Source organism: Siniperca chuatsi, linkage group LG21 (genome assembly GCF_020085105.1).
Source record: "Siniperca chuatsi isolate FFG_IHB_CAS linkage group LG21, ASM2008510v1, whole genome shotgun sequence".
Taxonomy (NCBI): Eukaryota; Metazoa; Chordata; class Actinopteri; order Centrarchiformes; family Sinipercidae; genus Siniperca; species Siniperca chuatsi.
In genome coordinates this window covers 6228484-6256383 of record NC_058062.1, presented here as the reverse complement: position 1 = coordinate 6256383, position 27900 = coordinate 6228484, and the positions used below count along the sequence as shown (strand labels likewise).

At 40.2% G+C, this 27900-nt stretch overlaps 1 protein-coding gene across 2 annotated transcripts; it reads left to right on the top strand.

Moving 5' to 3' along the window:
- Positions 1–555: 555 nt before the first annotated feature.
- plcd3a (phospholipase C, delta 3a) lies at positions 556–27900 on the top strand. 2 transcript variants are annotated; one of them, XM_044182611.1, is made up of 15 exons: positions 556–3208; positions 14593–14760; positions 19408–19636; positions 20362–20491; positions 21097–21322; positions 22744–22945; positions 23065–23209; positions 23509–23661; positions 23752–23904; positions 24558–24708; positions 24857–24973; positions 25244–25422; positions 25817–25952; positions 26279–26428; positions 26518–27900. In XM_044182611.1, the coding sequence occupies exons 1-15, from the start codon at positions 3145–3147 to the stop codon at positions 26658–26660; spliced, it is 2346 nt and encodes a 781-aa protein (XP_044038546.1). In that variant the 5' UTR covers positions 556–3144; the 3' UTR covers positions 26661–27900. The 2 variants fall into 2 exon arrangements, with proteins under 2 accessions (XP_044038546.1, XP_044038545.1); XM_044182610.1 differs by having other exon boundaries at positions 3202–4015.

Below are 27900 nucleotides of genomic sequence, written 5' to 3'. Positions count from 1 at the left end.
TCAGTGAAGTACTGGCGTGGGCCTCTACACCAAACTACATAGTCCACAAGCCTACCATAACTGACGAGCATTTTAGCCAATCAAATTGTAGAATCTTGAGCACGATAAAGCCCACCCATGTCTTTGTTGATTGGATAAGAGGATAACTTTGCTGTTGCTAAGCTTAAAGTATTTTCTGATTGGACAATCCAATAGGCAATCAAAAGTACGTAATCTACACAAAGAAAGCAGTCGGGGGCATTTTTGTGGGCGCTACTATCTACAAAAAAGGGGGAACGGTTAAAAGTTACGAAATACCAGTTCACTTAAGTACTTTCGAATGACATTATAATATAACTGGAACAAATTAGCATGTTTTATACGTAAGATCATAGACTTATTTTTATTTGCTGACCACGGAGTCTAACGCCGAATTAATAATACAAGGGAAACCCTCCTGTATTTTAGCAAAGTGAAGAAAACCTCTTACGGAAACTAGTCCGTTTTGAATGTTCATATAATAAAATAAGTAAACACAACTCATTTTCAAAATTCTATTCTTTTTCACGTTTAGTGGTATAAAAAGACGTCGTTTTTGTGCCAGATGGGTCATTAAATGTTTCAGTATGAATATTCTGTGTGTTGTGCGGAGTGATACGTTATGGGACAGTGGGTCGGGGGAAGTCTGGAATCAGCGTAAACAAACGACATTTATTGTCAAGCTACCGCTACGAGCATAACTCCGAGCCCCTCGTTGTTAAGGAGTGGGTCAGGTGGTCTCACACTTGCTCAATAATCCTGTTACCAGTGGACGGAGCGGTGTAGATCAGCTATGAGTACTTCTGCGTAACCTGTGTTCTGATATGCAGTGTTAGTTTTACACTGTTGTGTCGTGATAACAGCTAAGGATAAGCTAGCTAGCTAACGTTAGCCAAATGTTAACGTTAGTTAGCTAATAAGCGCTACGTGGTGTCGTTCCCAAACTGACGTTAAAAACTGCATCGATCTATAAAGTGTGAAGCCATACGCACTAAAACCAAAATAAACTTAAGTTTGAGCAACATTTTAAAGCAAATGGTTTCTGGCTAGGGCCAGTATAACGAAATACTGCACATAAAGCCAGGCTCGCTAATACGACCTTAATAATCCGTTAGCGATCGACCAATTTTAAACTAAATGTTTCCTTGTTGTTCATTTATCGATACAGCTGCCGCGAACCCAAAACAAAGTAAATAAATGACAAAGCCACTAGCTAAAGAAATGGCTAACGTTAGCCATCTGCTAACTAGGCCAATGTGTTTGTACTGGGTCAGCGTAATTGCTGGGACGTAATGTTTCCCGTGAGAGTTTCCTACTACCGAATTACGATGAATTAAAATATTTTCATTATGAGATTATGTCGGAACGATATAGACTACATCCTGTAAAAATACACAAACAGATTGAAAAACAGCCCTTGTTCGTATTAACCCGTGACACGGAATCCTAGATGAACTATTTTAGTTTCAGGAAGTAGACAGCCCCTGATCCTCCAAGGAAGCACTGAAGCTTTCCTTTGTTTTACTGATGGTTAGCAAGCTCTAGTTGGGTTTTACACGCTCATCTAACAATCTGCTCGTACTTTGTCCCTAACTTTTCTTCATAACTATTGTCGTTTTGTGTAAAATAAACTGTTAAATTAATTTTTTGATAAAACAAAAATATGACAACCTTGTGGAGTATACCTATCTTAATATTGGTTTTGTATTTTTCTATTGTATTGCACATTCTTTACATACACATAAGACATTGAAGGAGTATTCACTCAATGTCCCACTGTTCACTGCAAAATAGTCTATACACTGACTTCATCTTTAACTGTGTTTCACTATACCATGTAGCCTACACACACATAGTTTCTTCACACTTTCCACAAAGCAATTTACTTCTATTATTGGCAGAAACAGGTTATTCAGGCTGTGACCTCTTATGGTGGGTGACTGGTCTCTCCTAACACTGCTTATAAAGACTGGGAGTCCAATGGCTACCAACAACACAGGCCTACTGTTTCTACTAATAGAAGCAGGCAGAGTTTCAGCTCTGGCAAATAAGCAAGCCGAGCTGGGAATCCATCCTGTGAGGAAAAGCTGATACGTTCCAGTTAATATGAAACCTAATGACCATAGAGATTGAGAAATCATACCAAGGGTTCCCATATTCTCAAATCAAGGAGCGGTGCAGCTACAGAACCAAAGCAGCTCCTGCATAGATCACAGCTTGTGAGGATTAGTAGACATGACTTAATCTCTCACCCTGTCTAACATGGTTGTTGCTGCAATTGAGGGGAGATGAAAGATAGAAATTGTTATAGGCCTACGCACGGCCTCGGGGTGTACATTTAAGCAATGGCTGATATCCATCTAAGCACAGGAGGGCTGTGCTTTTTAGATTTTTATGAAGACAGCAGGTCTAGATTGGTGTTTTTTTTTTTTTGCAAAAGTGTGACACAGAGAGGCAAACACTGGGTATATCAGCTGCATTAAATGTCTGACTGAAAGATACATATCACTTTAAATGCCTCCCACCCACCCCAGCCCACCAAACCTGCCTGTTTATGTGTGTGTGCTCACAGTCCTATGTGAGCTCGTGGATGGCTGTGGATCAGGGAAGATAACATTTTATGTTCTCCCTGACAGGAGCAGTTTCAGACCGCCCAGATGAGCTCTGCCCCGCTCTGCTCTCTGTTATAACTCCATTACAAAGACTTAATTAAGTTTCCAGCCAGTGCTCTGGTACTGTGGGCACCTCTCCACCCACTCACAAAAAAGACTGAAGTCTAGGTTTTCACACAGCACATCACCATTTAGATCCAGGCTTGCACATACATCTGGGCGTAGAAGATGAATTTGACTTAAACAGAATTGATTGTTGTTGTTGAGTTGTTTGCAGTTTCTTTTCATTACCAACAGAGGGCGGTGCACTCTAACTGATTGGTAACAATTGGTTAGGGACTATTTTTGTGCTGTAAGTACCTGCTTACTGTGACCTAACATCCGCGTGAGACACGTTTTTATGACATTATAATTTGTTTTTTTTCCCCACATACATTTCTCATCAGTTGTACCAGAACTTTGAAACAGTCAGCGAACCTCACCTGGACAATATAAAAGGATTTCAATTTGTGAGATGACCAGAGGTGCTGTGGTATACAAATATGGCCATCAGTACGCAGACAGCCATCCATACACAGGTAAGTACACATTTGACATATTTTAACAAGTTTTCAATATTGTCTTTCCCCTTCAAAGAGTGTATTTAACGCCCAAATGGTGGGAATTGGCCTTTTATTTGAGTTTGAATAGTTAGGTAAACACTTCTCTGCACATTAAAGGTTAGTGCACAAAGTTTACATGTGTTTTTATCTTGACAGTTGGGGGGCATTAAACATTAAGCAGCCATTATGTTGTCCAAGATGTCCATGTCTGGCTTTGACCACACTGTTTTATTTTGTATTTTATCAATAATCCATAAAGCTTTATTTAAAGGACATCTAAAACGGGGATGACAAAATCTCCTTATAATCTATGACTCTGATCATAACTTGATATTTTGTCAAAGATCAGTATGTGCTCAGAGAACTTGAAAAGTTTGAAACGTGAAACCCTGGTACATGCTATTAAGTTGGTCTGTGTTTGTTGGGGCATGAAGGGTGCGTAAAGTGTGCGCCTTGTTTGGAGTCGTATTACGCACAGGCATGGAGCGCAGCGCCGGGGAGGGACTTTCACATGTGGAAAAGGAATAACTGTTGCGCTCGGCTGTCTCGCTCTCGGCTCCGGGCCTTTCTGGGGCAGCACAAATCTGCGCTTGCGGAAAGACACCTGCATCCTCTCACTTACTATTTCCCCGAGTAGTGTTTAAGTTTGTAGACTGGAGCCACTTTCGCTGGAGTTTCCATAAGTTGTAATAATGTTAGGAAGCGGGAAGTCAGCGGCCACCAGCCCCAGAGAGCAGAGGAGGAAAGTGGCCGAGAAGACGATGGACCCCAGCAGGAGTCTCGGTAAGCAAACCTCCAAACTTTTAAGCTCTCCCTTCTGTTGCCACAAAGTCCAGCCTGCGATAAAAACACCATGATATTAGTGTGAGGACTTAAATATGTGCCACTCTACAGTGAGGATGTCAATACTGTGATATTACCTCAGTATCCCCATGCCATTCCTGATATGAACTTAGTGGGTGCACAGTGTTTTTAGTGATTCCTGTTATGTTTATAATGTTCACATAGCATTTCAGCAGGGAGTTAGTGTGATGTCTGTTGTATTTTAGTAGTGATAAAGAGGCTTTTATCATGGCAGGTTCTATAATGTGTGTTATCAGTACCGTTGCTATAACAGTTATTGAAGTACCAGTGTTGTGATATTTGCTTCCTTATATCCTTAAATAGCTTGGTGACTGCTGACTTACACACATATCTGATGATTATTTGATGTAATTTAAAGCTTGAAAACAGGCTCCTTTGATTTGTTTGCTCATTCAGCACTGTATCTGCTGTCTGTGTGCTTGTGACCTAGTTGCCTGTCAAAAATCAAATAGTGGAGTGCATTTTATTAGAAACAACAGTATTTTACAGTACTAATAGCTTTTATATACAATGACAGGTCTGCTGGTAATCAGCAGATAATGACAGCTCACTGACACATCAGACAGCTGAAATGGACTGTGTGTGTGTGGGTGTAGCTGAAGCGATCATGTGTTTATGAAGAAATGCTCACTAGCCCACTTGTGTGATTCAGGCTCCTCAACATTCCCATCCCAGCCTACTCCCTCCCTCCCACTGCTGCCCCTCCACACAACCACACAAGCCCTCTCAGCTCAGGGTCACACCTCGCCCCAAAATAGACACCTGCAGAGCAGCGACAGAGCACCTGTCAGAACGCCTGAAAGGACACTAGATGTCTAGAAATCTGGACCACTGTTGATGCTGTGTGTGATACAAATGTAAAATGTGCTTTGCAGCCAATAATGTAGTGTAAAATTCATTTATTTTTTCATGTTCTTTGGCAGGTTACCATATAAAGTTAACTGTATGGCATCAAGAGTTGAAAAGTTGTTTATAAAATATACTGAGAACTGCATTTGGGACATTTTAAATACATGCAAAACAGATTGCAGTATTTCTCCCCACAATATTTCAGTATATATATAACAGTATTTCTGTTCTTGTAACATATCACCTGTGGTTATTTCGGCATTCAGATAACTAAACCTGCTCCAAACATTTAATTCCTGAACATTGAACACCTGATTTTTCATGTTTTTACAGCAGTGTGTGCGCAGGGATCCAGACCGTGGCATTGACACAGCAGACTATGTTGAAACTCTGACACTATGCAGACACTTGCTAAAGCATTGCTGATGTTTGAGTTATGAAACCGTATCTCTGTGCCTGAAAATGTAATACACGACTGTCAACTCTATACTTGAATGTGCCGCTAATTCTGAATAATGAAGCCAGTGAGGTCATCCCCCCCCCCGACCCCTTACCGCCATGTGTCGTCATAAATCAGTCCGGTGGCCCACAACCCGCCACGTCTTAGCAGCTTTTTAATCCTTACTTACATCAAATGGAAAACTCCACATACTTTTGTCATTTACAGAGTGGAATGAAGTGAGTTCAGAGGTTTTGTGTCATGTGGTGTCACAGGACTGCTTGTTTGTTCAAAGATTTCTCACTGACTGTAAGCCTGTTCCTACAGATAAAGTGGTAAACGTGGCCTATGAGCCTGAGATTTGTTAGCTTTGTGATAATCTATGTTTGAATCAGACAAGTGCACTTATGGATAAATATATTCATTGCCACAGCGGTGTTGTTAACTCTGGAGCTCTGTGGCACTGTGGCAGTGGAACACAGCAATTAGTTTCTTGTGAGAAGAAACGACTAGGTTGCATATGCACAGGATTTACACAAACAAAATCCATGAATTGACTTTATGGGTTTGGACTGGAGCTATGAGCTCACATGTTGCACCTATGGGCTGAATGTGTTTGCTGTGCAGAGAGTCAACATCAATATTGAGAGATGAGAAAAAATTCTGATGCAATAGTCCGTTTTGCCTTCTTTTCCAGGCTTAGTTAGTTTCCAGACAAAGTTAGCAAACTTAAATGCATCAAAATTTTTGATCATCATAATATATACAATCCAAAAGAAAATGGGACTCACGTTCCATTTCTCCCAAATCACACAGCTCACACAAGCTGGTTTCCTCCTGAATATTTCTGAATCTGCCAACCTCAGTAGCCGGAGGAAGAATCCCAGCAACTAAAGATCTTTGGCTTCTGGATAAGCGAGACACAACTTGTGATTCAGGACCATAACTTTGTTTAATATACATACATTTTCTTAATTTATGTTTTGACAAGATATTTCACCAATCTCTTCAAACACGAGTAAAGAAGCGAAACAAAAAATCATGTTGTCTTATTAACACTGGTAATTATTTCACAATCCATATATAAAAGTTATGAATTACTCCTCACTTTGTGGTCATATCTGGCATATTAATGAGTAAATTAATGATGTATCATTCATTATGAAAGACAAAGAGAATGTATGAACTGAATACTGCTTATTTTCAGCTGAATACAAAGAGGCTGCTTTGCTTTCATGTTCAGACGTGTGCTGTCCAAAAAACATTGGCAGTAAACACTCAGATGTTTTTCTAATCCTTTTTCTGGGAAACCTGTTCTCAGATCAGACGATACCGCTGAGAATCACAACTCCAAAGTGCAGTCATTTTTTTGTCAAGCTTTCCTCGGATTATCTTTTAACTCTGAGGTTGGGATATCATAATTTTCATTAAAGACTGGACCAAAAGATGCAGACAGGACTGCCCTGAGCCGTCTCGTGGGGACAACTGTGGGACAGAATTGAGAAAATGTAATTTTCCTGTCACCCATATCATATCAACAACACCCTTAAGTGTCTGTCTTTATGCAAGTGTAGAATCCTTGCTAGCTGGCTCTCGTGACAGTTGTTATGCTGAGAGAAACGTGAACCGTGTCCCAGGAGGAACTGGTATGTGGGCCTGAGTGAAGAGGACTCATGCAGACACAATCTATTACTGACCAGCTGATATGGTCATTTTCTTTCTGATCCTCCTCTCAGTTTGGAGTCTTCCCCGCTGCTCAGTGTCGATACACCCTCAGAGAAATATGTCGTATGGGACTGATTTTAATGTTTATTGTTTTCTCACTGCTGATCCAGCAGAAGCCTTTTTTTAATCTTTTTTCTTTTAGCCAATTGTTCACACATGGAGTTGTTGGTTATTCAACAGTGTTGCCTTTCTTTAGGCATGTTAGCAGCATGCTTGTGGGGATGGCAGTGTCGTTCTGTTGGTCTGTGGGTCAGCTGGTCCACCACTTTGGTCCAGACTTGTGTCCTATCTCAACAACTATTGGATGGATTGCCATGAAATTTTGTTCAGACATCCATGGTCCCCAGAGGACGAATCTTAATGACTTTAAAGACTGCCTGACTTGTCCTCCAGCTAGTGACATTCCCATCAGCCTCAGCTGTACTTGCCAATTAGCAAGTTAGCATATTAACATGCTTAACTAAGACGGTAAACATGGTAAACATTAGACCTGTGAAACATCAGCATATTAACATTGCCATATTGAGCATATTAGCATGCTGAAGTTAGCATTTAACTCAAAACAGAGTTGTGCAAAGTCACAGAGCTGCTAGTGTGGATAACTTTTCATCTAGCGCATAGGTCAAATTTTTTATCTGTCCAATACTTCGATTTATGACCTTCAAAACTTCAAATTTCCATCAGCCTCAGCTGTGCTTTTTGATTAGTGCTACTTGGAAAATGTTAGCATGCTATTAAACTAAGATGGTAAATATGATAAACATTATATGTGCTTAACATTAGCATGTTAGCATTACCATTGTGAGCCATGGATGTATAAAGAGAAGTGATACAGCGGCAGAGGAAAAAGTATTTTTTGGCAATTGTGCATCATGTGACGGACCTGGAAGTTGTAATTACACAGTTTGGCCGCTTTGTCAAATTGACTTCAAAGCCTGGCGCACTTCCTGGGGGCTTGTTGTGAGCGTGTTAGCATGCTGACGTTAGCATTTAGCTCAAAGCACTGCTGTGCTGAAGTATGTCCTTTTGGAGCAGTTAGCATGATTGTAGACTCTGTTTAAACTTTTTTTCCTCTCAAACATTGCTAATTCTGCTGCTTTTCAAAAAATTCTTCTGTGCTGTGTATTCGAATGAAATGCTTTCATTAGAATACGTCAGCATGGTTGCTAGCCAGTCAGCATGCAGGGCTTTGACCATCTGACGAAGTGGATGTCAACCAGATTTTCAGCAGGAGACGATGAAAAGAAAACGCAATTCAGCTCTCGACCCTGAAGAATCATGCCCGTCTCTATGAATAGGCTTTCAGAAGCATATCAGAATATGAATGTGCATTGTAAAGTGTGGAATGGCCCACACTTGCAGACTTGTGCTCACTTGTTCTTTTGCTGTAAGATATTAAAATGAAGCAGGTAGGAAAGCAAGTATATCTGGTTAAGGCGCAGAGGCAGTAATATAAGGTGAAGCAATGGGTTGAGACAGAGGCAGTTAAGGCTGTTTGAGCAGCTTTGTGTGGTCAATGACCTGCAGTTAATCAGGTCCATGTGCTTGTGGGAATGCCTTGCATGTGGTAACAGCTTGGAAAAACAGGCTTGTTATGGATGGAGGACTGGTAGGGGGATTTCTTTGTGTTCAGCCCTGATGGGTAAGAATCCTCGGCTCCAGTTTGTTTCTAGTCGGGGGGAGGGGGGGCAGCTTCTGTTCTGTTGTGCTATAGCTTTGGGGGCCCTCTGAGGAACTTTGTCAGCCATTTGGCACTGACAGTATGAGGACTGTGATTTAATGGAAAGATAAATAAAGTATGCCAACTGTGTCTGGACAAATCTTCAGGGGTGAGCAGAAGAGACTAAGCCATGAAGAATAATTTGACAAGAGTAAGAGTTTGTTTAGACTTCTCTTTGGAACAGTCTGTGAGAGGTCCCATTCATTCCTGCAAAAGAAGCAATGAGGCATAGCTGAATGTCCTTTACACTTGAACTGTAAAGCTGTAGTTGCATTATTTTGTAGACCAAACAGTTTGCTATATCCAGGTTCTTAACTAAACATTTAAAAACTTAATTGTCATTTGATTTTAACAGTAAATTGTGTGACAAACTGCAAAAATGTAAATGAGCATTATGCAGAACCTTCAAACCAGTTTTGAGCCTGAATGTCTGAACATTTTCATACCAGTAATTTGAAAATATCCATCCCTGTTCCTGGGTTAAATTCAGCTCGGGGTCTTTGATACATGCACTCCCCAGTCTCTCTGTCTCCACTGATTTCTTGATAACTCTAAACCCCCAAAAAACTTGGAACAAAGAACCTAAAATGTATTTAAATAATGAACTAAAGAAGAACATCTACTTCATTACATGCATAATTTGGAGGGGAAAAAACACTGCATACAACTACAAAATAAATAATTGTTAAAATGTTCTCAAAAAGTTGAGTAATTTTTTATTTTTTATTTGAATTATGCAAAAATGACCACTCCACAGTATTGGATTGCACCCTGAGCCCTCGTAGGTTTGTCATACTTTTGTAATGAGAGTCAGAGAAACTACTGTGTAAACACTCTGCATGTCCTTTGAACTTCAACCCTGCAGTCCAAAACCGACCTTAGCTCTAAACTAGAGCTGCAACTACTGCAACAATTGTGTTCATTGTTGATTATTTTGCTAGTTACTTTTTTTGATTAATCATTTAAATGTTTGGTCATGTCAGAGAAAAGTAAAAAAAAATGTCCATCACAATTTCTCAGAGGCCAATGGGATCTCTTCAAATTGCTTGTTTTTTCCAACCAACAGTCCAAACTCCACATATATTCAGTGTATAATGATATCAAAAAGCAAAAAACAGCAAATCCTTACAATTGAGAAGTGAGGACCAGTGAATGTTTGGCATTTTGCTTGAAAAATGACGCAACGATTATCAATTGTTGCTGATTAATTCTCTGGTGATTGACTAATAGATTAATTGCATAATCGTGTCAGCTCTACTTTAGTCTTTATTTAATCAAAACCAGCTCATGTAAAAATGGCCTCATACTTTCAAAAGAACTGTTTCTTGTGCAAACATTTGGCTTTGTGAACGATCATAAAACCTTTCTTGTTATTTTTTTTTTACAAGATATAGCACATGCACCAAACTCTGTGTTTCACTGATACTACATGACTGTCAGCTCTCAACTTAAACCTTTATTGTGTGTTCACCATGTCTACACACCCCTCAGGCTTCCTGCTTTCTCCTATAACATAACCCCAATCCTTTCAGGGCTCACAACGAATAATAATCCGTTCTGGGGCTCTGCATTTGTTTTAGTGTCTTGATTACATTTCCATTGGTGGAAATAGCTAGGGAAAACTAGTATGAATGGTTCAGCCAGGCAAACACTTTGAAACTTTCCATACTGTAACTCCTTTTCTGATGTCTCTTGGCCTGCTACTGCCCCAAGAGAGAAATAAGTATACAAATTATCATGACTGATTTATATCTCAGCATTTGATTTCTCTTTCTGCTTTACTCTGCACTTGACGTCTGCTGTTAATTTTTAGGAAGTCTAGACTGGAAGAAAACACAGAGAAACATCACTTTGTTAAAACATAAAGTCATTTTTCAAGACAATCTGTGACAGCTTCACTCAGCACACTGAAACCTTCTCTATGACCAATATGAACTTCTGGTCATTTCCTCCATGGTTTGTATATAAAACACAAGCTTGGGTTTAGGGTGTAAGCAGAAAAGTGTTGACTATATTTGTGAGGTGTACAGTCAACAAGGTCTGTTTTCAGGGAAATATTGCTGTTGTATGAGTGTTAGTCTGAGATAATTATGGTGTTTTTGACACAATCATATTTTTATAGAGACCTTTGTGTCTTCTTTCTTTAGCCATGCTACTGCCGTTGCTCTATGGATGGCAAAGTCAGTCAGTCAGTGGTCCATACTGTTGAATGGACTGCTATGAAATTTATTACAGAGATTCATGGTGCTTGACTCTGCTGATCCTTTGACTTCTCCTCTAGTGCCACCGAGAAGTTCGCATTTGTAGTTTTGTGAAACTATCAACAACTATTGAAATTATGAAATTTGGTCCATACATTCATATCCCCCTGAAGATGAAGTTTAATAACTTTGGTGATCCCTTAATGTGTCACCTAGTGCCACCATGGAGTCAAAATTTTAATTAGTCCTATAGTTTATGACCAAATTCTTTTTTTTATTTTTATTTAATCTCGAGGAATCATTGAGGGCATGCCCTCATTTTCAGTGATGTCAAGAGTACAAAACAGAAAAAATACACACAAAAAAGAAGTAACGAGAAAACAAACAAACAGACAGCAACAGAACACAGTTAAAAACAATTACATTCAAGTGCAGAGTAGTTTGTAATCACGGTTTTAAATTGAACTATAGGTACAAATGTGTTGAGTTTTAGTGTGTGTTCTAAAATGTTCTAAGTGTGTGCAGCACAAAAACCAAAAGCAGTTTTCCCAAATTTAGTGTTTGCACACGGGACATTGAGCTTCAACCAATCACTAGATGGAGTCAAATAATGACTGTGGGACCAGTTTAATAAAGAAGTGATATATTGTGGCAAGATGCCATTAAGGGCTTTATAAATAAATAGAATCCAATGCAAACAAATATCCAATTTTTTCTCATAGCTTGCTGACAAGTGCGTCAATGTGAAATTTAAATGTAACTTTTTGATCCCAAGGTATTTGTACTCTGAAACCCTCTTAATACTCTGTCCATCCATAGTAGTAATAATAAATTAGTGTCCATAATATCTCTGGCTCTAGAAAATAGCATGTATTTAGTCTTGCTTGCATTCAGGACTAATTTCAAATAAAAAATGCAATTTTTTCAAAGGCTTGTTGTAGTATCTCAGTGGCTTAGTGTACAGTATTTGCAAAACAATACAAAACTGTATCATCCGCATAAAGATTGGCATTACAATTTGTTATAAAGGATGTAATATTGTTAATATAAATTGTGAACAAGACAGGACCCAAAACTGAACCTTGTGGAACCCCCTTTGACAGTGGTAGAAATACAGAACAATCATTTCCCCAAATCACACATTGCTGTCTATGAGACAGGTAGTGAAACCATTTAGAGGGCTTATAATCAAAACCAGTATCACGTAGACTCTGTAGGAGCATAGCATGATCAATAGTGTCAAATGCTTTTGATAAATCAACAAAGAGGGCAGCACAATATTTCCCTTTGTCAACAGCACATACAATATCATTTATAACCAAAGTAATAGCAGACACAGTGTGAATCTGAAACCAGATTGGAATAGACATAACACCGAATTTCTTGAGAGGAAAGATTTGAGCTGATTATTAACTAATGACTCCAGAACTTTAGCAAGACAGGACAGTTTGGCAATTGGCTGATATCACCACCCTTATGCAGTAGGACTAAATGTGCATATTTCATAACTCCAGTAGAAATGGAGAGGTTAAAGAGATATGTAATTTGTTCAGCAATATTTGGGGCACCAAGCTTTAAAAAATAATGGTGTAGTTTATCCTCCCCAGTTGCTTTCCTGGAGTCAGTAGCTTGAAGTGCCTCCTTAACAACAGAGGAGGTGAAGGCCTGTAGGGTGAACTGAGAGGTACATGAGCCAAAGGCTTACTATTAAGAGCATATCCTGAGTATACCATATCAAACTGATTTCCAGCAGCAGCAAAATGTATGTTGAAAGCATGGCAAATCTCTGATGTCTTATGTCTGTCCACTTAGGACAGTGGTCACTAAGGCCAAGCGCAAAAACTCCAGAAGCAGTAATTTTGTCCCTCCTATTGGACAGAATCAAATCAATTTTAAAGGATCCTTTAAATTAGGTCTGGTTGGCTCATCAATTAGCTGTGACAGATTGAGATTGTCACACATCTCTTTTAGACTATTTGAGTCATTTGCTAACCAGTTTAGATTAAAGTCACCTAGAACCAGCATCTCTAAATTACTGTACTGAGCAAGTAAGTCTGCTAGTTTATTATTGCACTAGAGTCAGCTGAGGGTGGTCTGTATACACCTATCACATTAATTGAATTGTTACTAGATAGGTTAACTTTCAGTGCAATAAATTCAAAGGAATGAAGTATGGTGACAGCATTTAAAACACTAACAGATAAACATGACTTCACATATACAGCCATGTGGTTTGGGTTTTATGATTATTACATTTTTAGGGTTGCAACAACTTGTTCAAGAAATAGGCTTGCGGTGTTTACAAGGGCCATTAGTAATCAATACAGGAATGTCAGACACAGGAGCAGAGAGTGAGAGTGAAGGACAGAATGTGTTCTGAACCGGTCTTACCTGGAAAATGAGCCACCCCATGTCATACCTTCAGGAGGTGAATGCTTTGCAGCAATGTAGTGTTTGATGTTCATAGCTAGAAGACGGGATCCTGCAGATTTGGAAAGGAGGCGATCATGTTTAAAGAGATATGTTTTTTTGTAGAATGTGGTGAAGTTATCCACGTAGGGGATGTTTCTGGTACAGCAGTAGCCCTTAAACCAGATGTGCAGTTGCCTTAGTCAGCTAAACTTTACGTCGCCAAAACAGAGGGAGGGCAGTGGTCCTGAAATTATGCAGTGTTTGCCAGTGTTCAAGACACTGTCCATGAGGCAGGCAAAAAAGTCCATTTACCGTTTAGCATTCATCTTACTCCCACATCCAGCCACTCCCTTTGCCCTGCAATAACCTCTCACTCTCCAGTCCCAGTCACCTGATATTCCCCGCCCACTCATGTGTTTCCACTCTTCCTCATCTGCCCTGCAATCAATGCAATCGCCTCATACCCCTCACCTGAGCTTCCCCGCCCATCTCCATATTATATATATATATATATATATATATATATATATATATATCGGTCCAGATCCATTTTTCCTCCTACCAGTTCGTCAGTGTTTCCTGGAATCCTGTCATCTGTTTCCTGGAATCATGTCACTTTTACCTGTACCTACCTGCTTGCCTGCCTGCCTCGTGGTCTTGTAAGCCTTGTATCTTATTTTTGTGAATAAATCACTGATCTGCTCTAGCTCTGCCTCCATTGTCTGCATTTGGGTTTATTCCTGTTGTCCTGCTCACATCAGTCTTGACACGTGCAAACACAGTATTTTTTTTTATCATATTCTTATAGGTACCTCAATTTTTGTGATACTTTTAGGATCCTGCACTGTAGTTTTAGCTTTTTTGTGACTTTTTAATGGATTTTGCAATCTTGCACATCTTTACTCTGTGATATAGACAACATTGTGACAAGATAGTCAGGGAAGATGAGTAACTAAACAGACAGTATCAACTTCTGTTGAACCTCATTAGAATCAGGACATTAAGCCTGTATGTCGTCACAATAAAACAGCACAAGACCAAGTCAAACTTAACTTGATGATGACACTGTGACTCAAAGTCAAACTGAATCACAGTGTATTTTGTACATTAAAACTTCCCGTTTTGTTTTGTGTGTGTGTGTGTGCTCCAGGACTGCTGGACAATGAGGACATTCGTGTGATGATGCAGGGCTGCAACATGGTGAAAGTTCGCTCTCAGAGGTGGCAGAAGAGCCGAAACCTGCGGCTCCTGGAGGACGGACTCACTGTGTGGTGCGAGTCCACCAAGAGCTCCCGCAAAGCCAAAGCCCAGCAGACATGTAAGTATTGCTGAAACCTGGCTCCATGATCAGGGAAAGAGTGTGTGTGTGTGTGTGTGGAATGGCTTGAGCAGACTAATCATCAGAAGGGAGGATTTAAGGTGGAAAAGAGGCAGAGGACCAAGTGGAAAAGGGAGTTAGTTATAAGACGTGAGGAGGGTTGTTGAGGAAAAGCCGTGCTCATGAATAGGAATTGGTCTTCCACTATGAAAAGAGAGGAAACTTGAGCGATATCCGATTAGGAGAAAAGGGCTTTGCCTTCCACTAGTCCAGTGCAAACTGGGATGTGAGTTAGAGCGCTCATTCAGCCAGCTTATTGTTCAGAGTTGTTGAGCTGTTTTATCTTGGCTCTATCTCATGCCCTCTGCTCCACTTTGCCTCATTAAAGTGGGTGCTTGTTTCCTGGGTGAGTGAGGAGACTAATCATGGGTATTGCAACCTGGCTAAATAATAATCATGTGTAATTTATGTACCAATTCATAAAACATATACCTAGACTTGTGAAGAGTCAGGTGCAGTATGCTGGCTCACTTCTACTTTGATAAGCTGTCATGTAAAGTGCGGATCAGACGGTGAAGCTGGCGTGAGCTCACTAATGACACCAGTTCCCACAGTGCACAGAAAGTGAACTTTGGTGGTTATCCTTTATGATTGGGCTGCTTTAATTGGGAGTGGGAATGTAATATTTAATCTCAAGGGTTTGGTTTCAGAAGTGAGGGGTTAGAATTATCTGTAAATAAAAACAGCTAAATGATTTTTTTTTACCTGAGTTGGGGGACTTTTTCAGCCCTGACTAGTGTCTGCAGTCACCAAGAAGGTAGGGCATCTTGTATGTTGCCTGAGAGGCAAAAAAGCCTGGAAATCACTTGTTACTTGTAAAACTTAAATGCTGTGAGCGCACTGTAATAACTGAATGTGTCTCAGATGATTTTAACATTTTGATCAGCTCAGATCTTCTCCCATCTGGATTTTGGTGGTTGGACAGTAGTGATCTTTTCGTGAATGAATCAAACTGAAACTGTAAAAGTGAGGGGGACAATTCTGAATCAAAGTACAGGTTACTCCGAATAATCCAAAGACATCACTGTGGGCAAATTTTAGTATTTTTAACACTCTGAATTATCCTGGTAGTGGCTGAAGTCTCTCCAGACTTTTCTTATTTTTTTTAAAGTAAAACTATCTGCATGGGATTAAGTGGAAAATGGAATTTTTTTGTAATTTGGGTGGACTGACCTTTTAAACGTCCATTGATTGGGGTGCCTGTGCGAAGGTGGATCTGAGATCTTGTAGTGAAGTTCCTTCTTAGCTGAAAAAAAGACGTCTGGCAATACAATGTTTATTGGAAGAAGCCTTACCCCGGTCAAGAGTGGGAGAGTTAGCAGTGACCTTTACATATGGAGCGAAAGAGAGGAAACAATGCGAAAGAAAAAAAGAAGTGAGATACCCATAATTCAAATTTTCTATACGTTGTCTTAATTCTCAATAGCACCCAATGTTGTCATGCATTAGCTGTAATGGGATGTTGTGTCCAAACATGCATTGGTGATGTCTTTGAATCAAGTTGAGGATGTCAGAATGTAGGACACATATCTTGTTAGCGCTATCACAGCATCTTACACCGGTTACACCGGTGGCTTAAATTACAGGAACACAGAAAAAAGGAAGACAAAGACTTTACATCTGATTGGGGTGTTAATCATAAAAACAATATAAATGCTGAGACGATGGTGGTTTAAGAGGACAACATTAGCTCTTTATACCTCAGCAGAGGCATTTCACCTGCCTCATGTTTTCCATATTGACACAGAAAATGTATTTGAACAAAAGATTAGACTCTGGAGAATGCAGAGAAGTGCAGAGCGATTTATTTAATCATACATTTTCTATTCATTTACATTTTTTGGAGCTAATTCAGTAGCATTACAGCTGGTAATAGTGGTAATAGTATGATAATAAGGTGCGGTACTAATGAAGTAATACCATGTAATTACCAGGTAATCGCTTGGTATTAACAATCTTTATATCTGGGTAATATTAGACTGAAATTTATGTAACAAAGTAATAGGGGGCCAAAAACAAAAGGTAATAATGGGGAAATACATTTAGAGATAGCAATGAGGCAAACCTATTTAGTAATAGTATAGTAATATTATAGTAACAAAATGGAAGCTTTAAATGTAAAACATGTACAAAGCATTATATGTGTCTAGTCGAAAGTAGTGAGAAATTGAATAGAAATAGCTAGTTAAGCATTTTACAGCTCTGATTCATGGTTACTACGCAGAAACTACCACACCTGTTTCCAGGTAATCAGTATGCCACCATGAAACTGAATAGAAACAGGTCGTTTACCATTTTGCAGCCCTGATTCCGGGTTACTACACAGAAACTACCACCAGGAAACAAGTCACTGCATTAAATATGCAGATATAGTTTGTAGAGTATTACCTTAAAACAAAAGGTAGTGTTTGAAATATTAGGGAGGAGGAATTTTAGCAGAGATAAAACCCAGATATACCCATTGTTAATTCCAAGCTATTACCTAGTTATTACTTTGGTAAATACATGGTATTGCTTCATTTTTAACCTCTTTATTATGAAACTATTACCCCACTATTACTATGCAATTACCGAGCTGTAATGTAAAGCGCTACCACTAATTCTTCTCCTAGAAAGAAAATTTACTGCAAGGGGACTAAAGTGTCAGCTGACATGGAACCAATCTCTCCCACCCTCCCTCTCTTTCTTTTTCTTTTATTTTCTTCCTTGTTGCGTGACCTTTAGCTCTCCCACCTCTCCTCTGCTTGTGCCGTCCGTGCTGATGTTGGAATGCAGTTAAATGCTAACCCCTGCTGGCCTTACAGAGACAGTGGGTGGGCAGGTTTGTGGGTCAGCGGGTGGTGAAGGCCGTCTTGATTGTGCTGCAGCCCCGTCAGAAATAGACACAGTGGTTGAGTTGCAGTGTGTAACACTCCATACAATGATGACAACAAGCAGTGTGAGGGAAGATAATTCCACGCTGGCAGGCTGCTGAGGAACATATCTGTGTGTGTGTGTGTGTGTGTGTGTGTGTGTGTGTGTGTGTGTGTGTGTGTGTGTGTGTGTGTGTTTATGTGAATCTGGGATGAAGGCTTTCCAAGCTCCAGGCGATTCTCCAGGTCCAGTGTGATCTGACGCCTGTATTTCAGTGCTGTGTCTTGTGCTCAAAAGCACTTGGCACAGAATACAACACTTAACACTTTTGCTGCTCCTATCTAAACCATCTCACACACACGCGTCACTTTTGCCACGTCTCTGGGATAACCACAAAGGAGGAATGTGGAGTAATTTTGAAGAGGTGGACGGCAGAGGCTTTATGACCTCCAGCAAGAGAATGAGGCTATTGTCAGGGCAGACACTGCTTAGTATCCAAGTGAGTGATCACCACACTGCAGACATCCCAGTGCAGAACTAGATGAGCTTCTGCAGATCAGCTAGTAGCCAGTGTGTGCTTGTGTTTGGCTGTCTTTTTGCCCAGACTCACCAGAGCTCTGCAAATACTAGAAACATTTAATAAAGTTAAATAAAAAGTTAAATAAATCTCAATCTTTTTGTCCTGTGACTCCTCAGACAAAATGGCAATATCGATCTGTCTGGTCCAGACTGAAATATCACAACAATTATTGAATGAGTTGACTTGAAATTTGGTACACACATGCATGGTGTCCAGAGGATGAATCCTACTGACTTTGGTAATCCCCTGACTTTTCCTCTAGCGCCACCAACAGGTCAAAGTTTTCTCTTGTTCTGTGAAATATCTCAACATCTACGACAGTAGTGGAACTGGCATAACATTTTGTACACGCATTCATGGTGCCCAGACAATGACTTCCTGGCTTTTCATCATCAGGTCAAAATTTCAGTTTTCCAATATTTTTAGGTTTAGGTCAAAATTTGTTCAATTATTGGTTATCAAAATACTTGCTATCAATTTTCTTTGATTAATTGACTAATCGTTTCAGCTCTGCTTTGATTTATGTCTAAATATGAATTAAAAATGACTAAATACCTGCAAAACTAATGACATTTCCATCAGCCTCAGCTGTACTTTGTGTTTAGTGCTAATTTGCTGTTTTTAGCATGCTAACACACCCATCTTATATGGCGAACATCTACATACTGTATTAGCATTGTCATTGTGAGCATGTTAGCATGGTGATGTTAGCATTTAGCTAACACAGCCTCATAGAGCCGCCAGCATGGCTAGTCTTGTATTTTTTACATATCCCATGTATCAACCCTCCAAATGATCCTGTGCAGCCACCACGTTGTGATAACAATATATATAAAACCCATTAGAAGGCCCTGCTCTCTGACTGTCAGCAGCAAGAGCACAGACTGAAGGTCCAGCTTTCACTCACGTGTCAGTTTGTGTGCTGTTAAGAGTCATGAAGTTGCAGGTTAAAATGATCCTGTTAAGACGTATGTAAAGCGCATGTTATATTTTACAGTCATGTTGCTATGTCACTCTGCGTGGTGGGATTTATGAATCCCTAAAAACACATGAAATTGAAGCTGCTTTGCTCCATGTGTTCTTGTGATCTTGTGGAGAACTTTCTTTGGTTTGAACTCTTCTTCCCTCTTTTTTCTTTCCTTCTCCTCTCCCAGTCGCAGTGACAGAAGTGGAGTGTGTGCGTGAAGGCTGCCAGTCCGAGGCGCTGAGGCGTCTGTCTGGGTCGGTGCCGGACAACCAGTGCTTCACAGTGATCTTCAGAGGAGCCAGGAAGAGCCTGGACCTGCTGTGCCCCTGTGAGGATGAAGCTCAGCGCTGGGTGCGAGGGCTCCGCACTTTAAAGGAGCATGTGTCCAACATGACTCAGAATGAAAAACTAGACCAATATCCTGCCCAATTTCTAATATGCTAGAATAAATATAGTGTAGCTGAGGCAGCACTGTCACATGCGCCATCCTACGTCCACAGCATAGCTAAGGTGAGCAGTAATGACTAGATAAAAAATCCCTGTCTAAATATAGTCCGACTATGACTGGTAATTACAATCCCTCATAGCCAGAGGATAATATGAGTGTAGATATCAGGTAGTGTATAACGTTAAGATCATCTCTGCTTCTCTGTTTATTACACCCTCATTCTCTGTTGATATATTTTTAGTTTTGTGAACACATACATCATCAGGGCAATTATCTAGTTTATTATGTTTCATAATGTAGACTTTTAGTAGCCTACAGGCAGGTGACAACAAACTAAGAAGTCTCTCGTTACTATCGACTCTTTTATGCAGTTACATTACGTTCATTTGGCAGACTCTTTTTTCCAAAGGGACTTATAATAATTGCGTTCTACCTGCATAGAAACAAGAGCTAGATGTCATCAAAAATTGTAAGTGCATCCCTCAGGGAACCCCACCCCCTTGCAGGGCAAACAATAGGTGCCAAGTGGTTCACTAACAAATAAAAAGCTGCAGAATGACAGAATGGAGCTCGGTAAAGACTCTCTGATGAGATTTAAGTGTTTCTCTGCACGTTATGAATCCAAAGACTGCCTCACCTGTTTGACTGTAGTCTTTAGGTTTAAATCTGGTTTTATTCCTTAACCCTCTACACTTGGATCCGAGGCTACCTGAGGCGAGCGGATCAGAACCAGGACGGCAAGATGAGCTACGATGAGGTCAAACGGCTCCTCCAGATGATCAACATTGACCTGAGTGAGCAGTATGCCCGCTCTTTATTCAAGGTCAGGGTCATCATGTACATTGTGTGAGTTTTTAGCACCTGTAAAATATCCTCAGCTTGGTCATGGTCAGTAGATGTAATTTATATGAGCCGAATACTGAAAGCATAAATGTGAGAAGAGAGGGAGTAACTGCACAGTGATGTAGAGTTGGTGATATTTTTGCTAGTTAGGATTGTATCAGTTTACTGTGACACCCTGGAGTCTAGAGTCTGTGTTCAATTACCAAGCCAGCAGCAGGCCAACCACCAGCCCCCCTCCACATCTTTATCCCCTCCCTCTTGTCTTCTCCACAACAAATCAAGAGCCAGTTATTTCTTTATTGTGGGGGATTACTGCCTGCTATGTCCCTCAGCTCTCTATTACAGCTGAATTGTTGGTTTTTATGCTCCTTCCCGATGCAATTTCCAGCACTGACCCTCCTCAGAGAACCATATTTTTAATGTAAGTTTGCACAGATGGGTTGCATTATTATGGCGATGCTTTCCCCACAGGGAATTCGAAACACTCCCAAAATAAAAGCATTCTGTGTTTGATATGTGTCTATCTTTCTCCGTGTGTATTCAGTTGTTTGTCTTTTTAACTCATCCCTATCCCCTGTATCCCAGAGGTGTGACCGATCCGGCGATGGTCGTCTGGATCATATAGAGATTGAGGAGTTCTGCAGGGAGCTGCTGCGACGGCCCGAGCTGGATGCCGTCTTCAGACACTATTCGAGTAATGGTTGTGTGCTCGCCACTGCTGAGCTGCGCGACTTCCTGGGAGACCAAGGAGAAGATGCCTCATTGAATCATGCTCAGAGCCTCATACTCACATATGAGCTCAATGACTGGGGTAGGTCCTAAAAGCATTCATTTAAGGCTTTAAAGTAAGAACCCATAACATTTTCATAAAAACACAGTGAATGTCCCTTTTGATACTGCCGTCTGACAAAATAGTGATTTGGCCTATACCTGTGAAAGCATTTGCTATTCTAAACACTGAGGCAAAATCCTCTGCTGCACAATAATGCGGTGTACTCTGTTTTGTGTTTCCAGCAGTGAGAGTGGTTTGTTTTAAGGAAGAAATAAGTACTTAGAATGAGCAATAATAGCTGAAAATAAAATGGCTGAAATAAAATAAATAATAAATAATAGCTGAAAATAAAATGGCTGAAATAAAAAGAACAAAATGCCACCCACAAAAACTCAAACTTTATTAACAGAATGTCCAAGGCAAAGTTTTATTTATTTGCACAAGTTGAAATCAAACAAATGACATAAAAAGGCCAAAAGGCTCTTATTCATTACCTCTACCTACAGTAAATAATAAAAAACAATATTCACAATGTCAATCTTGAGTATATATATATATATGTAAGATATGACATAAAAAACTAAACAAAATTATCCAACAGAGTTTAAAGTCTTTTTTAAAACATGTGCTTTGCCGACATTAAAGCAAGGCTATTTAACTTTTGCCGAACAGTGGCTACAAATGACAATTATTGTACGTGATAATGCTAAAAGCTAAACTACTTTTTAGCATTGAGCTAAAATGCTAAGCTATTGTAACTGTAGCACAAATGGAGGAGAGTCATAAAGTCAGTGAAGTGACTCAGTAATGTGCCTTTATACAGTGATATTTACCTAAAGGTTGCTAACATTAGCTTACGTTAGCCACCAAACGCCAGCGGCCATACCAGACCAAGTAAGGCTGTAGCAGCTAAGCCCCTGAGTGTACTAAATTGAGCAATGGTGCGTTTTGTTTCTTGAATGAATTTAACTTTTTATTTGTAAGTGGAAGAATAAGTTATTTGATCTGTCAAAAGTTACATAGCCTCGCTTGATGAAGATTATATGACTGTCTGGTTCAGTAAAAGAGAATCTGAAAATTTGTTTGGAAATAAGACGAAATTATCTGCATGACTTCCTTAAATTCTATCTACATATTTGTAAAAGATTATACTTTTTCTGAACTAGAGACTTTCAACACAGTTTGACTGCCAGGTGAAGTACAGTGCAGCAACACCACAACAATGACTTTGAAATGAATTTATTTATTTAATGAATATAATTAATAAAAGAAGTCAAGTAAATTTTTTCCCCCTAGACTGTCTAGCTCAATCCCTGTGAGAGAGGGAGGCTGCTTGTCGTCCATGTAACCCAGTCCTAATATATGTTGTTTAAACCCTTCAATTAAACTCTCACCAGTTTTGCTGATAAACCCACTAAAACATAGCCGACTCGATGGAAACATTTTGCCATTAATTGCAGCTCAGAAGAACCAGCTCATGACCCAGAATGGTTTCACCATGTACATGCTGTCCCGGGAGAACGATGTGGTTAACCCTGACCATGCCAGAGTCTACCAGGACATGAGCCGCCCTTTGGCCCACTACTTCATCTCTTCATCGCACAACACCTACCTTACCAAGGACCAAGTTACCAGCGCCAGCAGCACTGAGCCATACATCAGGTATTCAGACAGACTCTTCAAACGGCACATATTTTATCATGATCAAAATCTATGTAGATGTTCTTAATTTGTTTGATCGTCCTGTGGTGTAAGATTAAGTATGTGTCTTTCGCTGACAGGGCTCTGAATCAGGGCTGTCGCTGTGTGGAGCTGGACTGCTGGGATGGAGATAAAGGTGAACCTGTCATCTACCACGGCCACACTCTCACCTCCAAAGTGCCTTTCAAGGAGGTCATCGAAACCGTCGCCCAGTACGCCTTCAAGGTAAGAGGAGCTTGATCTGATGGTGTAAATCCTCAGCTATGACAGTATGCTTTTTGCTCCTCGTCACTGCTAATGAAATACGTGAGTAGTCAGTCAGTAAACAAATCCAGATTCCTGACTTGTTGCGTTCACAGCCTACTGCACTTCTTGTGGTTGCATGCTTGGCTCTGAGGCAACCCTGCCATATTTTGGTTTTGACATACTATAGCATTAGAGTGTTAGGTCCTGCATTGCTATTATGAGATCTAATTGCATTTTAATGGCTTGGCATACAAGTTTTCCTGTGTTTCTCCCTGCAGGCGTCCCCATATCCTCTAATCCTGTCCTTGGAGAACCACTGTTCTGTGGAGCAGCAGGCTGTTATGGCCAAACACCTCCGCACTATCTTGGGCAGCAAACTGCTCACCAAGCCCCTCAGTTCCCAGCCGCTGAAGGATCTGCCTTCTCCTGAGGTACAACACACACAGCTGGATCCTTTTTCAAAGACCCCTGGCTGTCTGGTTTTCTAATGAAGTAATTTGTTCCAATGACCTTCGTTGCAGGAGCTGAAGGGGCATATTCTGGTAAAAGGGAAGAAGCAGATTCCTCACTTGGGCCAGCTGGGGAAGAATGGCAGCTATGCCAGTTTTTCCTCAAGCTCTGAGGATGAGCCAGCAAGCAGCAATAAGAACACACCCAAGAAGGATCCTGCAAAGGTCAGTTCAGGAAGACTTGTCATTAAAGTAGTCATATTATGCTCATTTTCAGGTTCATCATTTTATTTTGGGGTTGTACCACAATAGGCTGACACAGTTTCATTTTCAAAAAACACCATACGGCACCATACCGTTACGGTTCAGCTGTACATGTTCCAACAACCCGAACCAGCTTCACAACCTAGACTAGAGCAAGACAATTCTTAATTTGTAACTAATTTGTCTTTCATAGGTAACGTTTTAAGTGTGCACTGTCTCTACATCACAGTAACAACTTTATGCCCATTGACTGCCTAGAGAGTATCTAATGTTATTTTAATTTCATATTTTGGTGTACTTGTGGAAACTGCTCAATTCGTGCATTATGACGCCTGTTACATAGTGAGGTAGATACGTTACGGAAGTAAAGGCTGGACTACAGTCGAGCTGTTTTCTGGCAGTTCAGGAGCAGTGTGTTCTGTGGGAGAGGGTAACTCCCTCTTTTCGGGCTTTTTCACTTTGCAAACCTATTACATGCACAAAAAAAATACATCACACAATAAAGGAAAAGGCCAAAAAGCATAATATGACCACTTTAAGACCGAGAAGCTGTTAAAGCTAACTTTTTAGATAATTGTCCAATTTTCTTTTATGTTTGCCTTTGTCCTTCCCAGGTCTGTTCTAAAGTGAGCCCAGAGCTATCAGAGCTGGTGGTGTATTGCAGCAGTGTTGCCTTCCGTGGGTTTGAAAATTTATCTAAAAAACCTCCAAATGAAATATCCTCCTTCTCTGAAAGTGAGGCCCTCAGGCTCATCAAAGACTCGGGTACAACAGTGGAAATAATTGCATCTTGACATTATAGAGAAAAAGTCAAAAAGATTTTATGACATTGCTTTACTGCAGCTGATTCTACAGAAAATATAATCAGCCTCCAGTGTATCATAGCATGCGGTTTTCATCTTTTCATTTGCAGGAAAGCTTTTTGTGAGACATAACAGCAGGCAGCTGAGCCGGATCTACCCCTCTGGCCAGCGCCTCCAATCATCCAACTATGATCCTCAGGAAATGTGGAACGGTGGCTGCCAGATGGGTTAGTACTCCAGACTTGAAGCTAGGATGGTATTCTGATGGCAGCAAATTAAGGCAATTCATTTGAAAAACATTATGTGGTCAGTAAGTGCCAATGAAATATTATACTGACTCTCATTTCTGCAAATTGCTGCTACATCCCAACACATTTATGTCACCGGCTTTTACTGATTGACTGTAATTCAGCATTCACTGATGCTGAAATGTTTTCTAATGGCACGTGTGTGATCTGGCTTGCTGTATTACTGACTCCACTCTCTGTGTTGTGCAGTGGCTCTGAACTTCCAGACCCCCGGGGAGCAGATGGACCTGAACCAGGGTCGCTTCCTCCCCAATGGTCGCTGTGGATACGTCCTCAAACCGAGCTTCATGTGCAGCCCCTCGACCAACTTTAACCCAGAGAACACGGGAGGAGGCCCCGGTCACATCCCCACCCAGCTGACTATACGAGTGAGTGGTAACCTATTGAAGAACAGTGCTACAGCAAATTTTGATTGGTTGACTCAAATCCATCTTAAATGATTTAAGAGCATGTTATTGTCTGAAATATATGTTTGTACTTTACTGAACTAATATTGCCTTTGATTCTCTATAGTGTCATTTTACTATTGTTGTTTCTGTCTACTCTGTACTTACGACATCTATTACATGTCTGTTCATCCTGCAAGAAGTGTTCCTCCTCTGTTGCTCTTCCTGCAATTTCTCACTTTTTTCCTGAGGCCCTTCATATGTGTGATTTTGGGCTATACAAATAAAATTGATTTGACTTGGCTTGAACATAATTTTGATAGATTTCCCATCAGAATTTGATATGAAAGGTGACTGATTACATTTTGCTTTTCAGATTATATCTGCACAGCAGCTGCCAAAAATCAACACAGAAAAGGCCAGCTCCATTGTTGACCCACAAGTGTGGGTGGAAATTCATGGTGTGGCTATTGATAATGCAAGAGACAAAACCCACCGCATTGACAACAATGGTAATTCTGAGACTTCATTATTCACTATAAAGCATTAACAATAGTGTCAACCTCATATTATTACCTGCATTAATGTTTTAAGCAGAGAGCTAATGCCGTATTTTTATTCAAAACCAATTATTGCTGTAAAATAATGTTATGCTGTTTTTTCATTATTGTATTATTTTATAACGATGTAACTGCAGGAAGCAGTACATGACAGCATTAAGCAGCGCAGATCTTTGACATATTTTTGTAGGAGCCTTTCCTGTGCAACGCCATGATTAGTTTGTTTGAAAGGTACAGGACTGGATGATGTATTTACAGCTCTTGTGCGCCCTCTACAGGTTTTAACCCACGATGGGACTGCACCCTGAGCTTCCAGATGCAGGTCCCTGAACTGGCCCTGGTGCGGTTTGTAGTGGAGGACCACGATCACACTGCCAAAAATGACTTTGTGGGGCAGTTCACTGTGCCTTTCACAAGCCTAAGAACAGGTGCTCATAAAGTACACTGTACACATTATAGAACAGTCATCACTGTGGCATGTTGTTTATAATGTGTGTAATACACTCTTTCTTCTCAGGTTATCGACATGTTCATTTATTGAAAGCAGATGGTTCCAGTCTGTCCCCTGCCACACTCTTCATCCATGTCAGAGTGACCCGCAAAGGAGTTCCCATCAAAACTGTGTCAGAGCGTATGGCCATTGCCAAAGGAAAGGCATGACGTGCATCTGAACGAGATGGAAAGATGCATTTTCTGACAAAGGGCTTTGGAAAAGGAGCTCTGAATGTGAGGAGAGAGAGAGAGAGAGACTGCTGCCAGCCGGTCTCCCAGTCCAGACCTCGAGTGGTCCAATTTATACTGTGCCACTTCCTAATGCAGGAAGAAAGATGTTGTTTATAAGAAATGAAGAAGCGCGCTGGCTCTTAGCAAATGAATTGCCCCGGGCTGAATAATGAATCCATGATACACTGTGGGAGTATCTGGTCTTGTCAGTGCTGAGTGCTCTGGAAACAGGGCACTGAGGATTGTGGTTCATGAAACACACTTATAAGGGAATCGTTACAAAATTCATTTTAATGTTGCTAACTCTAGTGTGTAGGTTATCCCTTAATCTGTTGGACAGAGTGGAGATGTTAGAGAGTTATTTGTATTTTTGATTAGAAAAATATTTTAGCTTTTTTACACTGAAATATTTGACTTACACTTAAAGAGTGAGGATAGTTTAACCGAACAAAGCACTTACTTAACTGAGGCTGACTCATAAGCGCTATAAGTAGGAATCTAAGCATGACTGGCTGTGATTACAAAATGATGATTTTTGTTTTACAAATACGTAATAATGTTTCAACGACTGTCACAGGTTGTGTTGTCTATGAAGGTTGAACAAAATTAAGAGTTTATTCAGTTAGTCTTACTTGATACTTCAGATACTTTTAATTCCTCTCAGGAGAAAGCTTTGATTTTCTGAAACAAATGACAATGTATTTCCACAACAAATTTCAATTGTTGTATGTGCCTCAGTATCATGTCACACATGTTAAAATAAGCTGGTGAGTCAATTTGTGTTTGACTTTTGAAGATATTTGCTTGTAGTATCCTTGACAACCCTGCATAATTATTTTTGTTATGTAATTATTCTTGTCCTTACATTCAGATCTTTTGAATTGTGGTTACACGCTAATTGCAACAATCCAATACAACCACCAATTACCGTAGGCTACAGCGAATCATTAAATACTCTTATAGGGGAGGTTCCCTGATAATAAAATGGTGCAGTAATGAAAGGTGCTGCACATGGATTACTGTAATTACAGTATATATGGTCAGGATGGGTTTCAATAGCAAGTAACAACCATTGAGTAAAGTAAGACATTGCACTTTGAAAGCTTATAGCCTATTTTGTGTGAATGGCAGCTGGTAATAAGAGGAAAATACTGTTTTCATAAAAGCACTAATAACA